Source organism: Schistocerca serialis, chromosome 4 (genome assembly GCF_023864345.2).
Source record: "Schistocerca serialis cubense isolate TAMUIC-IGC-003099 chromosome 4, iqSchSeri2.2, whole genome shotgun sequence".
Taxonomy (NCBI): Eukaryota; Metazoa; Arthropoda; class Insecta; order Orthoptera; family Acrididae; genus Schistocerca; species Schistocerca serialis.
This window is the reverse complement of record NC_064641.1, coordinates 537,855,272-537,871,112: the sequence shown is the minus strand read 5'-3', so window position 1 is coordinate 537,871,112 and position 15,841 is coordinate 537,855,272. Positions and strand designations below refer to the sequence as shown.

Below are 15,841 nucleotides of genomic sequence, written 5' to 3'. Positions count from 1 at the left end.
GATATGTCAGGTAATGGTGAACAGTCAGTCACATTACATAACTTTAGTTACATGTATAATCAGAAACACTAAATGAAAACAGTGAGAGTGATTAGTGATAAAACAATGAAATGTCTTACAAAGAAATCTTGGGTCACTATGGGTACTAAAGTATGTTCAGAACCAAAAATACAAATCTATAAAATAGCAAAAAAAAAAGCAAGGATCCCAAAGTACTTTCATGTTATAAACAGTACAGTAACATTTTCAGAAAATGTAAAAAATCCTGAAGCTTGCACATATTGTCAAAAACTGGCAGACTAGACCATAAAGTCAGATCAGGATGGATTTTTCCTAAAACATTATCCAAAAATACACTAAAGAACAAGGAAAATCAATTTCCTAAAAAGTTATCCATCGAATCCATTAAAAAGCAAGTAAGCTATGGATAAATAAAGGAATTAATATCTCATGTAAGAGAAAGTTGGAAAGGAGAGGTGATACATTGGTCACTCTTCTCCATAGGCAGAACACCATTGTTATTCCAAAAGTACATACTCTGCTAAAGAATGAGAAGTTCATATCACAGCTTGGCTTCTGATGTGTTGCTATCACGTAAATGAATGTCTTAGGCTGCTTTCATTTAATTAATGAAACTAGTCAAATAACATGCACTCTGTGGCAGTTTACCTGTGCTTTAATTCTTTTTGTGAGCATACAATTACAGCAAACAAACAAACATACAGGCACACACACACACACACACACACACACACACACACAAGACTAACAGTCTAACTATATGGGAAGTGATACGGAATGAGACTGGTGCAAATTACCCTAACAAGACCCAAAATTTTGCTCTTAACAATGAAGGTAAGTTAGTTCAAAATCAAGATATTGTAGCAAAAATCTTTAATGAGCACTATATAAAACCCATACTAAAAAATCCACCAACAAGCCTTGGATTTCCACTGGAATTAGGATTTCTTGCAAAAGAAAAAAAAAATACTGTAAAATATTGAACAAAGTCATTCAGAAATCAAAAGTATGATCTGTGCTCAAAAATTAATCACTCTACTAATAAAACCAAAACTATATGGGAAGTGATATGGAATGAGACTGGTGCAAATTACCCTAACAAGACCCAAAATTTTGCTCTTAACAATGAATGTAAGTTAGTTCAAAATCAAGATATTGTAGCAAAAATCTTTAATGAGCACTTTTTAACTGTCACTGAGAAAACAGCATCCAAAGGCTCTTCAGAAAAGGCAATAAAATCTCTGAAAGAACTTTTCCCTAACTCTATAGACATGATAGGTATGGCCCCCATAACCGTGCAAGAAGTAAGAAAAACCATAGTGTCTCTAAAAAGTAAAAATTCTTTGGGAGTAGACAATATTTACAGCAAACTGCTAAAAACCAGCTGCAATCAACTCTCTAAAGTTCTAGTTCATATATTCAATTCCTCTCTAAATCACGGTATCTTCCGTGACAGAATGAAGTATGTTACGGTGAACCCCTCTACAAAAAAGGCAATCCCACAGATGTTTCCAACTATTCTCCTACCTCTCTTGTAACAGCATATTCTAAAGTCTTTGAAAAATTAATATACGTCAGGATTGTCAATCACCTTGAAAAGTTTGCACTAATTAGTAAACAACAATTTGGTTTCAGATCAGGCATATCTACAACCAAAGCAATTTACGCACTTACAAATAACGTTTTAGAATGCCTTGACAAGAAAAAATTACCCGTTGGCATATTCTGTGACCTGACTAAGGCTTTTGACTGCGTCGATCACACAATACTTTTAGGAAAAGCAGCCCAATATGGAATCCGTGGACAAATGGGTAACTGGCTCAGATAATATCTAGAAGACAGACAACAAAAAATAGTTTGAGGTGTTAACAATCTACAAGTAGGAGGGATAGAGTCTGACTGGGGAACAGTACATCATGGAGTTCCACAAGGGTCAGTCCTTGGTCCCCTCCTATTTATTATATACATTAATGACCTACCCCAGTCCTCCAATAGTGCTAGCAATATCACAACGTTTGCAGATGACGCAAGTATAGTGACAGCCAGCAAAACCTCCACTGACGTAGAGTTAAATACCAACCAAGTGCTTGCAAATGCTCTGAACTGGTTCGTGGCAAATTCTCTAGCAATAAACCTCAATAAAACAAATTACATGCAGTTCCAATCCAGTTACATAAGCCCAGAAGAGATTAAATTTGCACACAAGAGCCAACAGTTACAGAGCGTTCAGTGCACAAAGTTCCTAGGTGTACACATAAATAACAGGCTCAACTGGGAATTCCACATACAGCAAACACTAAAAAAGCTTAGCTCAGCAACATTTGCCATCCGAATAGCCTCCAAAATTGGAGACATCAACGTATCAAAGTCTGCATATTTTGGCTACTTTCATTCAGTGATGTGCTATGGAATAATCTTTTGCGGCAACTCACCACTTTCAAAAAAATTTTTTGTACACCAGAAAAAAGTAGTCCGAATTATATGTAGTGTCCCTCCAAGAACCTCATTTCTAAATCTCTTTAAACAGTTAGGTATATTAACCACTACATCACAGTATCTCCTCTCACTCTTGGCTTTCACTATTCTCAATTCCTCTGAATATGAAACAAATGAGGCATACCATCATTATAACACAAGATGGAAAGGTGATATGCACTGTGAAAGGAAAAATCTCTCTCTGGTGCAAAAAGGGATAAAGTACACAAGTACAAAAATATTTAACAGACTCCCAAGTAATATAAAGTGTCTTAAAGAATATATATATATATATATATATATATATATATATATATATATATATATATATATATATATAATGGAAGGAAACATTCCACGTGGGAAAAATTATATTTAAAACAAAGATGAGGTGACTTACCGAACAAAAGCGCTGGCAGGTCGATAGACACACAAACAAACACAAACATACACACAAAATTCAAGCTTTCGCAACAAACTGTTGCCTCATCAGGAAAGAGGGAAGGAGAGGGGAAGACGAAAGGAAGTGGGTTTTAAGGGAAAGGGTAAGGAGTCATTCCAATCCCGGGAGCGGAAAGACTTACCTTAGGGGGAAAAAAGGACAGGGCTGCAGACATATGTCTGCTTGTGTCTGTATGTGTGGATGGATATGTGCGTGTGTGCGAGTGTATACCTGTCCTTTTTTCCCCCTAAGGTAAGTCTTTCCGCTCCCGGGATTGGAATGACTCCTTACCCTCTCCCTTAAAACCCACTTCCTTTTGTCTTCCCCTCTCCTTCCCTCTTCCCGATGAGGCAACAGTTTGTTGCGAAAGCTTGAATTTTGTGTGTATGTTTGTGTTTGTTTGTGTGTCTATCGACCTGCCAGCGCTTTCGTTCGGTAAGTCACCTCATCTTTGTTAAAAAAAGAAAAAAAAAGAAAAGCTAAAGGAATTTCTACTGGAAAAATGTTTCTACTCTTTAGATGAATTCTTCAACAGAGTTAAATAATTTGAGTAGAATTCAGATTATTTCCTTTGTCATTGTTATCTGTATTGTTTTCTATCACTAATGTATTTTTGTATTGTATTGTTTATTATCTTGATTATATTATTGTATTGTACCAGTTTTGAATCATTCATCTACCATGTGTAATATACCAGTATGTATTGTACTGTGTGATATCTATATTGTATCTGCTTTGACTCATTCCACATCCATGCGTAATCATGCCATACTGGATCTATGGAATATGTATCTCAAATAAATCAATAAAATCGCAAACACACACACAATAAAAAATTTCTAACCTGTTTAATATGATGATACATGAGAAGAATCTTCATAGCACTGATTGCAATTACACTGGCCTCTATCTGTTTCAGCAAAAACTTCAGATGTCTGTTGAGTGTTTCTTCTGATCCCTGCAACAAGTTTTGTGTGAGACATATATCTAAAATGGGTGCAATTAAGTATTATTCAATGGGGCAAATATGAAAATGCATAAGGCAAAGAATTCTATACACTAAATCAATATTTCATATTTATTCTTAGAAGAATGTCATACACTTCAGGTAAATTTATTAAGTTACGTACATCAAAAGGTAATTATGGGTACACACAGAGTCAAGTATCTTTCAAGCACAATCCAATGCATGACAGTTTAACATAAAGTACTCAGCAAATAAGTTAAACAGTCTATTTTAAGATAGGTAATTATCTTTAGTGGGAGAGGAAGTAGTTGAAGCAGGATATTACTACTGCAAAACAACTTTTCTTAGAATTATGTGTGCTATTAAGCCAGGCTGGTAAACTATATTTATAATGGTAAACTATATTTATAGCAGGTGGCGTATTTTTGATGGTACAAAACTGGATGAGCTGTTTTGTTTCAACTCTTACAACAAGCCTATTTGTGCAGAACCACTTAATAACTTTGGCAAAACCACCATTTACTACATTCTCTTTGGATGTTTATTTGATTGACTTGACAATAAAAAGGACTAATGTTGCCTCCTAATTCAGATAAAATGGTAAATGATTAACAAAGAACAAGATCAGTAATGAGCTCATGTTCAAACCCTACAGAATGCCTGTAATGATTTCAACTCATGAAGATGATACAGCATCCTCATTTGCACAATTCATACATCTCAGTGCAGCTTACTGCATCCTGTTTCTAAATAAGAACTAAACCAGGCCTATGCTGAATCATATATCCCACAAAAACTTATTTTCTGTGGTACAATATTAAGGTTGATACCATCAAATGTCTTTGGTACATCACTTAAGATCTCAACTGGTTATATTTTATTAATTAAAAACTTTGTTATGTGCTCAGGGGTGATATAAATAGCTTCCTTACTAGAGCAGCCCTTTTGAAATTCAAACTGCGAGTGACTAAGCACCCCATTATTAATCAGGTGGGCTACAAGTACCGAATACATCACCGTCTCAAAAAAAAAAATGGGAAAAATCATGTAAGAAGTGCAACTGATCTGCAGTTACTGAGATCAGTGAAGTCATCTTTCTTAATGAGAGGCCTAACAGTGGCATATTTTAATCTGTCTGAGAAAATGTCATGAACTAATGTTATGAATATAATAGAGGGAAACATTCAACGTGGGAAAAATATATCTAAAAACAAAGATTCTGTAACTTATCAAACGAAAGCGTTGGTACGTTGATAGAGACAATAACAAACACAAACACACAAATTTCAAGCTTTCGCAATCCACAGTTGCTTCATCAGGAAAGAGGGAAGGAGAGGGAAAGACGAAAAGATGTTGGTTTTAAGGGAGAGGGTAAGGAGCCATTCCAATCCCGGGAGCGGAAAGACTTACCTTGGGGGGAAAAAAGGACAGGTATACACTCACACACACACACATATCCATCCGCACAAATACAGACACAAGCAGACATACGTAAAGGCACAGAGTTTGGGCAGAGATGTCAGTCGAGGCGGAAGTACAGAGGCAAAGATGTTATTGAATGACAGGTGAGGTATGAGCGGCAGAAATTTGAAATTAGCGGAGGTTGAGGCCTGGTGGGTAAGGGGAAGAGAGGATATACTGAAGGTCAAGTTCCCATCTCCGGAGTTCTGATAGGTTGGTGTCAGTGGGGTCCCATGCACCCTCCCACCACCACCTACTCCAGTCCTATAACCGGAAGGTGTACACGATCAAAGGCAGAGCCACGTGTGAAAGCACCCACGTGATTTACCGACTGACCTGCCTACACTGTGAAGCTTTCTATGTGGGAATGACCAGCAACAAACTGTCCATTCGAATGAACGGACACAGGCAGACAGGGTTTGTTGGTAATGAGGATCACCCTGTGGCTACGCATACCTTGGTGCACGATTGGCACAGTGTTATACCATCCGGGTTATCTGGATACTTCCCACTGACACCAACCTATCAGAATTCCAGAGATGGGAACTTGCCCTTCAATATATCCTCTCTTTCCGTTGCCCAACAGGCTTCAACCTCCGCTAATTTCAAGTTGCTGCCGCTCACACCTCACCTGTCATTCAATAACATCTTTGCCTCTGTACTTCTGCCTCGACTGACATCTCTGCCCAAACTCTCTGCCTTTACATATGTCTGTATATGTGTGGATGGATATGTGTGTGTGTGCGAGTGTATACCTGTCCCTTTTTCCCCCAAACGTAAGTCTTTCCACTCCCGGGATTGGAATGACTCCTTACCCTCTCTCTTAAAACCCACATCCTTTCGTTTTTCCCTCTCTTTCCCTCTTTCCTAATGAAGCAACCGTGGGTTGCAAAAGCTTGAAATTTGTGTGTGTGTTTGTGTTTGTTATTGTCTCTATCAATGTACCAACGCTTTCGTTTGGTAAGTTACAGAATCTTTGCTTTCATGAACTAATGTGTTACACGTGTGATTGAAATTGTAACAAATTATAGGTTGGAAATCTCAAGTCTACACAAAGTTTAACTTTTGTGGGTCATGCTGATCTTCCATATGTCAGATGGAGAATCTAACAAACTTTTCAGATGGGAATGTGGAACAAATTTTCTTGCACTCCTCTGTATTGACTAATTGGTGTACCATTTCAATTTCACTTCTGAACTTCCTGAACCAATTTTCTCAGCTCTTATTAAAGGAAATTGTTACAAATATCTACAACACATGTACTGTCTTTTATAATAGTCCTGCTTTCTTTGACAGAAACATCATATTGTTCTAAGACTTCTTTCTCTGTCTCTCTTTTAACAATATTCCATACTGATTTGATTTTATAGTATGGTCTGCAAAATGTTGATATTATGTTCATGCTCCAGGATTTCTAGCATTTCTTAAATGTTACAGTAATGTTTACAATCTGAAAGTATTTTGGGATGCTTTCTTGTTATGGCAATTTTTAGATTTGCATTTTTTGCTCTGGAGATATTTCACCACCTGTAGTGGTCCAAGGCTTCCTCGTAAAACCTCTCTTTGTTTTGTCATTAATCACTCTCATTGTTTTCAGTGTGTGTTTCTGGACTATACATATAGCTAAGTATGTAATGTTACTAACTGTTCATCAATGTAATGTGATCAACTGTTCATCATGATCTGAAATACCATATACCACAGTGTAGGCATGTGTTTGCTTAACTTCCACTTGTCGTGTGAATGTCATCTATCAGTTGAGTACTATCTTGAGCTAATACAGTAGAATAATCTATAACTGACACTGAACTATAAGTGACTAATAAAATATCTAGATCACTCTTAACATCAGATTTCTTTCAGAAATTGATGTTAAAATCATCAAAAATATAATCCCCACTGCAGGTCAGAGACAGCACAATGAGGCAACAAATTTTTTCATGAAAACTTCCTAATTACCAGTGGGGACATGTATACTACAATAAAAACTGTGGTAAATCTGGTTCCTCAACAATACAGATTTTATTAATCACAAATTATTTAAAAATAAATCATAGAAAGTAATAGTTTCTAACTCTATTGGAAATTAAAAAAAAAAAAAAAATTAAAAACTTTTGGAAGTGGGTGCCTCTTGTCCCATACAGTATTCTGGAAGCTTGTTGAATAACTCCAATGTAAGTAAAGGAGAATCCTCTTTGTGGGTTCGATTGGAAAGCACTTTAATACATTTCATATCCTCGATGCTGTCAGTACACTTCCAGGAAACCCAGCTGTCAGTGAAACCGTGAGCAAAGACAATACAGTATTAGGCACATAGGCAAGTCAGTGTGCTAACCAAATGTTGATAGTAGGTAACAACAAAGTCCAAACCACATCTCAGGAAAAAACCACAGACAGCAAGGTTACCATCAATAGATACAATGGAGAGCATGCTGTAAACATCAGATGGTTGCGAGAAGTAAGTCCACGGCAGTTCGCAACAGCCCTTAAATCTGAGACACATGGTTTACCATGTGACCTGCATTAATGGATGTATCTTTTCATGCCTAGCTCGCTATTTTGCTGGATGTATGCCTAATTATGGAGATTAATCCATTGATGTGCCCCATGGGATTACAAAATCCCTCCTCTCCTGAAATGGTCCACAAGGGTCAGGAACATCCTGGTTGGTGCAGGGGAAAACAAATTGGTTGCATCCTACTGTGATGGCTGGGGTACAGCTTTGGATGCTATTGGTGACAGAGGAGCTGTTCCTGGGTCCATAGCCAAAGAGGCAAGAGGCAAGAGGCAACTGTAGTTCACTCTCACTGCTTGCTGCTGGTTTTGGGGAAGACTGTGGGTACGCCATCAGACCTGGTGCAACAGCAAGGCCACCTCCATATTTTACAGGTCCAAATCCATGGATGTGAGAGACTATGGCTGGAGGACCAGGAATACCAGGTGTCCATGATCTGGGATGTCATCCCAGAATAAGACCGCACACCTGCTGTTATTGGTTCTTGGTGTGAACAAAGTGGGCTGCCACTGCCAGTTTGGCAGATCTGGAGGTGGAGGCTGCCCCAGGTGGCACAAATGGAACTGGTTTTGGTATCAGCGAATAGTGCCTCAAGCTGTGGCCTCCAGAACCAGCTGACAGCCTAGCACATGTTCTAATGTGCATACCAGACAGTGATGTGTACCGTCAGAGCTATGGCTCCTTCTTCTTCTTAGACCAATGGAGACTGCAACAGATCTAACAATAATCAATGAGAGTGTCCATGCAAGAATTCCAACGGGCTTTGATCACGAAACAGCATCACCTGGTTAATGGAAAAAAAGAAAGCACTGCACAATCAATTTGTGTGGACATCAATAGTTCTTCCATCTGCATTTTAAAAGTTCACACAAACTGTTTGGCCACACCATTAGAGGCAAGGTGAAACACAGGTGCAGTAATATGCTCGATTCCATTCTGGATGCAAAACTGTTGAAAACCAACAGATTCAGACTGTGGTCCATTATTGGTACAACAGGTTGTGGGTTTACTTCAACAGAAAAAAAGTGATCAGGTTCTTAGTGGTATTCAATGTTCTAGTCTGTTTCATTTTGATGAGGTATGGGAAATATCAATAATTAAATCAACTGACTGGCTCCACAGAACAGATCCACAAATTCAGCATACACCTGATCCCATGGCTGGTAAACTGCAGGCCAAGACTTGTAGGCTTGGAGCAGTGCTGGTTGCTGTGCCTGACAAGCTTCATGCTGTTGAGCTACACACAAATATCCCGATCAACCAAAGTTCAATATCCACATAGCAGAACCACATTCTTCGTTCAGGAAATGCCCTACTGTGACTGATGCAGAAGTCACAATTTATGGGAGTGCAGAATCTCCAGGATCACCATTTGAAACTAATAGTCAGCTGAATACAATAATAGGACACCTTTGAAAAGATGAAGAGCACTGCATTATGGAAAAAAAAATTACTTCCATGGGGGCTGACGAAATAAGGTCCTCTGGCCAGCCACTTGTATGGACTGGGAAACCAGTCTCAAGAGTGGATTCTTATGAATGGCTGCTGTGTAATATTCGGAAGTGATGGGAAACTCTTCACTGACTGTTCAAAATAACAACCAAAGTGAAAGCAGACAGTTCGTTTCTATCAAATTCCTTATCAGAACCTGTAGAAAACAGAAACAATGCATCTGCATCTATGTGCTACATTGATGTACTTTAGTGAATGAGATATTGGTAATTTGACAAGAATACTGGCCAGCATTGCAATCTCTGAGATGTCCATTCAGGCAACTTTGACTCATGGCCAAATTCAACAACTATGTCTTATAATCTATGGTCTGGTGAAATTTGTTGTCATACTGGAAAATGTGGAACTTCTGGTGCTCTGGCAAGGTGAATGTGATAAGGCATCCCAAACCATCCTGGTACTTACACAGTAAAACAGCCTCAATGACATATGATGATGTGTCTGTGCCCAAGAGTCACGATAAATTTATTAGGCTAACACAATGTCAGGCACTGAGCAGTTTGGTGACATCTCCAAGGACCCCTGCAAACAGAGTTCTTTTTTCTGGAAGTGAATCACTGACCTGGCATAATATGAAACCTTATCCATAGAAACCTGCAGATTCCCTACATTATTTGGTATTGGAATATGAGAAATAGGTATCACATCCTCTAAAATAGGTTTAAGGCTAAGATAATACCTTATGTACTTAATAGAATGCTGACAGAAGGAGTATTTTGAGAAGCTACATTTTACACTGGCTTTCAAAAATCCCTAAAATGCTTGCTGGAGATTTGATATACAGGGTGAGCCACCTAACATTACCGCTGGATATATTTCGTAAACCACATCAAATACTGACGAACCGATTCCACAGACTGAATGTGAGGAGAGGGGCTAGTGTAGTTGTTTAATACAAACCATACAAAAATGCACGGAAGTATGTTTTTTAACACAAACCTACGTTTTTTTAAATGGAACCTCGTTAGTTTTGTTAGCACTTCTGAACATATAAACAAATACGTAATCAGTGCCGTTTGTTGCATTGTAAAATGTTAATTACATCTGGAGATATTGTAACCTAAAGTTGACGCTTGAAACCTCCGACGTTCAGTTGCGTGTTGTAACAAACATGGGCCATGGTCGGCGAGCAGCATCTGCAGGGACATGTTTACGATGACGACCGTGTTTACAAGTTTGGCTGTAGTGCACTGTTGTGGTTTGGTCTAGCTGTCACAGTGTCCGCATGTAGCGCTTGCTGCTATTTTTATTCTGCATTCGTCTCCGCACGCAGACCAACTGTAGCACACCGTGTTACCAGACGTCTGTGATAGTGTAGTGTTGTAGGAACTGTGACCATGGTGTATTCGAACTCTGAAAAGGCGGAGATGATACTCATCTATGGCGAGTGTCAATGAAATGCAGCTGAAGCCTGCAGGGTGTATGCAGAACGGTACTCGGACAGAGAGCATCCAACGTGCCGCACATAGCAAAACATCTACCGCCAACTGTATGCAACAGGTATGGTTGTAGCAGGCAAACGGGTCCGTAACAGGCCCGTCACAGGAGAAGCGGATGCAGTTGGTGTGTTAGCTGCTGTTGCCATGAACCCACACATGAGTACACGGGACATTGCGAGAGCCGGTGGACTGAGTCAAAGTAGTGTCATGCACATACTGCATCGTCACCGCTTTCACCCGTTTTATGTGTTGCTACATCAGCAATTACATGGTGATGACTTTAATCATCGAGTGCAATTCTGTCAATGGGCATTAACAGAGAATGTGTTGCAGTTCTACCTGTTTACCGATGAAGCGGGTTTCACAAACCATGGGGCAGTGAATCTACGGAACATGCATTACTGGTCCATGGACAATCCTCGCTGGCTCAGACAGGTAGAGCGACAGCGACCGTGGACTGTAAATGTATGGTGCGGAATCATTGGCGACCACCTCATTGGTCCTCACTTCATTGCAGGGGCCCAAACAGCTGCAGCATACATCACGTTTCTACAGAATGATCTGCCAACGTTGCTCGAAAATGTCTCACTGGAAACACGTTGACGTATGTGGTATCAGCATGACGGTGCACCTGCACATCCCGCAATTAACACTAGGCTGACCCTTGACAGGATGTTCGACGGGCGTTTCATAGGACATGGAGGACGCATAAATTGGCCAGCCCATTCTCCTGATCTTACACCTCTGGACTTCTTTCTGTGGTGTACGTTAAAGAAGAATGTGTACCATGATGTGCCTACAACCCCAGAGGATATGAAACAATGTATTGTGGCAGCCTGCGGCGACATTACACCAGATGTACTGCGGCGTGTACGACATTCATTACGCCAGAGATTGCAATTGTGTGCAACAAATGATGGCCACCACACTGAACATCTATTGGTCTGGCATGTCGGGACACACTCTATTCCACTCCGTAATTGAAAACAGAAACCATATGTGTACGTGTACCTCACCCCTCATGGTAATGTACATGTGCGTCAGTGAAAAAGACCAATAAAAAGGTGTTAGCATGTGGACGTAATGTACTGTTCCAGTCTCTTCTGTACCTAAGGTCCATCACCGTTCCCTTTGGATCCCTACGTAATTCGGTGCTCTCCGATACACACGATCGAACAGCGGAGGAGTGGTACTCAAGCATCAGCTTGAGGTTACAATATCTCCAGATGTAATTAACATTTTACAATGCAACAAACGGCACTGATTACGTATTTGTTTATATGTTCAGATGTGCTAACAAAACTAACGGGGTTCCATTTAAAAAAACGTAGGTTTGTCTTAAAAAACATACTTCCGTGCATTTTTTTATGGTTTGTATTAACCAATTACACTAGCCCCTCTCCTCACGTTCGGTCTGTGGAATCGATTCATCAGTATTTGATGTGGTTTACGAAATATATCCAGCGGTAATGTTAGGTGACTCACCCTGTAAACTCCTCCTGCATTCTTTCCATCGCCACAACGCCATTCAGAAACCTGTCCACTTGGGCAATGTCGCTGATAGTTTGTATGAAGCCTCAACCGAAGGCAGTTGAAAATATAGCCTCCCGGAAGCTCAGTGTTAGAGAAATACTGACCTCCCACCAATTTTGATAATAATTCATTAGGAAGCACATGTTGTATGAGTCCACAATCCACTGAGCACTTACCGCATTTCTGAAGTCAGCACAACACACCACCTGGTTTATGAATAATGACTAAAAGTGATGCCCATTTGCTATAAATAATTGGGCACAGCATTTTGAATTCCTCTCAGCAATCCAGTTACACTTTAACACCATCCTACAAGGCTAGTGGTATCGGGAGGGTTTTGAAAAATTTTGGTACTGCCAATTCTTTTATTGCAATGTGGCCAAAAAAAATTACAAGCCATTCCCATGCTGGAGGAAACATGAAAGCAATTGGAAAGACAAAGAATCCACTTCCTTATATGGAATGGTATTCTGCATTGCTTGCACTGAGTTTTGGATAAAAAACTCAAAGGTTGTACACTGTAATGTAATGGATGAAGAAGATAGTGTGTAATGTTACAGTAAGCATCAAGTCCAAAAATATTTTCCACTGAAGGTTCTGCTAATAGAAGGAAAGGAATGGTTTGAGTTAGTTGCTTATACATTAATTTCAGAACTACCTGGTGTAATATGAGAATTTCATGATGAGCCTAAGTTCACAGTTTAGCCGTCACTGATCTTAAGGGTGGAGATCCCAATTAGAGAGATGTAGGTTGATTAATAAACAAGATTGAGGCCCCTGTACCAAAAAGGAATAAAATGAGAATCTCACGGCTGCTGCTGGCAATGTAATGTCATTTATTTGTATCAGCCTTCTCCAATCCTGATGCTGTGATTGGTTCTGACAAACATCTGCTATGTGACCCTGGCAAAAAGAGTGTTCAAAGACATCATTATAAAGTGAGCAACTAGGTATAGCACGTATAGAGAAACATATTAACAGAATCTTCCATCAGTTCTTGGTAGAACAACATTATAATAAATGAAAAGCACCAGTTTGCTTTTGTTCTACAATATTACACACTATGTTCTTCATCCATTACATTACAGTATACAACATTTGAGTTTTTTTTATCCAAAACTCAGTCCAAGCAATGCAGAATACCATTCCATGTAAGGAAGTGGATTCTTTGTCTTTCCAATTGCTTTCATGTTTCCTCCAGTATGGGAATGGCTTGTAATTTTTTTTTTTTTTTTTTTTTTTTGGCCACATTGTAGAACAAAAGCAAACTGGTGCTTTTCATTTATTATAGAGAAACATTTAGGACAACTGCGTTGCCTGCAAAAATTTTGCCAGGGCCAAATGGGAAACCTGTTATGTTGCTGGGCTCGATTCCTGCCCATTTGAGTGTGAGCTGCTCCACTGTCACCTGAACTGTGTGACATTTTACAGTTTCATCACCAGACACATTGTGTCCTGCTGTATATGTCAGTTGATATGACAGTGCTGATATTTCACAGTCTGTGGAAATGTTAACCTGAGCCACTCGAGAAATTTCAAAAACCCTAGAAATATGTGAAACTTCAGCTAAAGAAGGATTTGACTGCTGTAACATTTGAGCATGCACTTCACTGTCCAGAGCTAGTCTAATCACTATGTCACAAATTAAAGATTTTGAATATGGTAGTCCACAGCAACAAGTAAATTTGCACTTTCCACTCCGGCATTCTAGGTCTCCCATCCATGATGTGTAACAACATTAAGGGAACTCTAAACAAGCACCCCATACATGAATTTTGTTGCAGAATGTTTACTTAAAAGCAGGTCAATAGTGGTGTGGGTCACCACAATATAATAGAACTGTGGGTTTGCAAATAATACAAAGACTCACTGTAACTCAGAATACATATTGTCACTTGCCTGGAAAAGAAATGCTAAATATTTTGAAGCACCTCCAAGTCATCTTGAGTTTCACTGAATTGCTGGAAAGCTGGGACTGTCAGAAGCAAGTGTAGGTATGCCAGATCTGTGAGATTCTGTATGAGCTGGTGCTGTTGCTCAAACTGTTGCTTACAGAACTAAAAAAACTATGTGTTCATCATGGTCAAAACACTCAGCAAATGGGCTGACAGGTCTTACTTCAACAAGGATTGGTTACAGTCCTTGTTGCCAATGTTATGACTCTTCAAAGACAGTTTCATTAACCATAAGTTATCCACAATTAAATCACAAAAGTAGTAGTTCATGACCCTTCTTGAAATAGACAGAATGGAAAACTAATAGAGTTTGATACCTTTTAGCCTATATAGTACTCTGGACATTTGTTCAATATGAACCATTTTTCTAATACACTCATATTCTGTCAGTTCATTAACTGAAAACACCACTATAAGGTGAATAGTGAGTGAAGACAGCAGTACCACATTAGTCAGATGGGAAAATCTGTGTCCTAGTCCAATGTCAACAATATGTAACACCAACATCAAAATCATGGTCCAGGTTATAACCACATTGTGCATGGTTATTAGAAACAAGAACACTGGAGAACTTGCTGCAAACATCTGCTGATTGTATCAAGAGACACTGTGGCAGCCCTTAAACCTGTCACAGGTGTTTTACCGCATGACCTGGTCCCACCTGGCACAATTACAGGAAAAACAATTGTTATGTTGTCCAATGCTAACCCAAAAGCACATTCTTTTATATCTTGGTCTACACAACACAAAATTATTTCTGTCTTTTTGAATTTACATTCATTTCTGTGAAAGTGACAACTCTTCCTCTGTTCATATTGGATCAATATGAATACGCCATCAAAAATAATCAGTTATTGACAATATAATATAAACGGATAGATAAGAAATCTACTCACCATGTGGCAGCAGGGAAACACACACACAAAAGGATTTAACTTTTGCAAGATTTTGGAGACAGTGGCTCCTTCTTCTGGTGGAAGAGTTGAAGGGGAAGGAAAAGGAATGGAGAGGTTCAGGAAAAGGGGTATAGTTCAGAAAAGTCACCCAGAACCCTGATCAAGGGAGTCTTAATGGATGGAAAGAGAAGGAAAGACTGAGTGTTGGTGACTGCACCGGATGAGATTTGAAAACCTGAGAGCTTAAAGGTGGAAGACAGAGTAATATGCAAGACAGATTACTACTACAGTGTTGTACATGAGTTAATAATAGTGAAAAGCTAAGTACATTGTATGTAACAGAGGTGGGATGAGGGACGGCAAAAGACAGACAAGTCAGAAAATGAAAGATGTTGGAAACTAAAATGGAATGAACAAAGGAGTAGTTAATATGAATAAATGCTGAGACAAAAGAAATTAATATAAATTAAGGCCAGGTAGGTGGCGGGAACGAACATGTTGTAGCACTAGTTCCCACCTGTGGAATTCTGAGAAACTGGAGTCTGGGGGAAGAATCCAGATGGCGTGTATGGTGGAATAGGCACTGACGTCATGAATGTCAAGTTGCACAGCATGCTCTGCAACA

The 15,841-nt window shown here is 39.3% G+C and overlaps 1 protein-coding gene across 1 annotated transcript in view; it reads right to left on the bottom strand.

Moving 5' to 3' along the window:
• The window catches only part of LOC126474594 (testis-expressed protein 47-like), a 164,870-nt gene that overhangs the window by 86,683 nt on the left and 62,346 nt on the right, over positions 1-15,841 (bottom strand). The window contains exon 2 of the mRNA XM_050102069.1: positions 3,783-3,896. Within this exon, the coding sequence (XP_049958026.1) occupies positions 3,783-3,896 (114 nt within the window). The remainder of the gene's footprint in view (positions 1-3,782; positions 3,897-15,841) is intronic.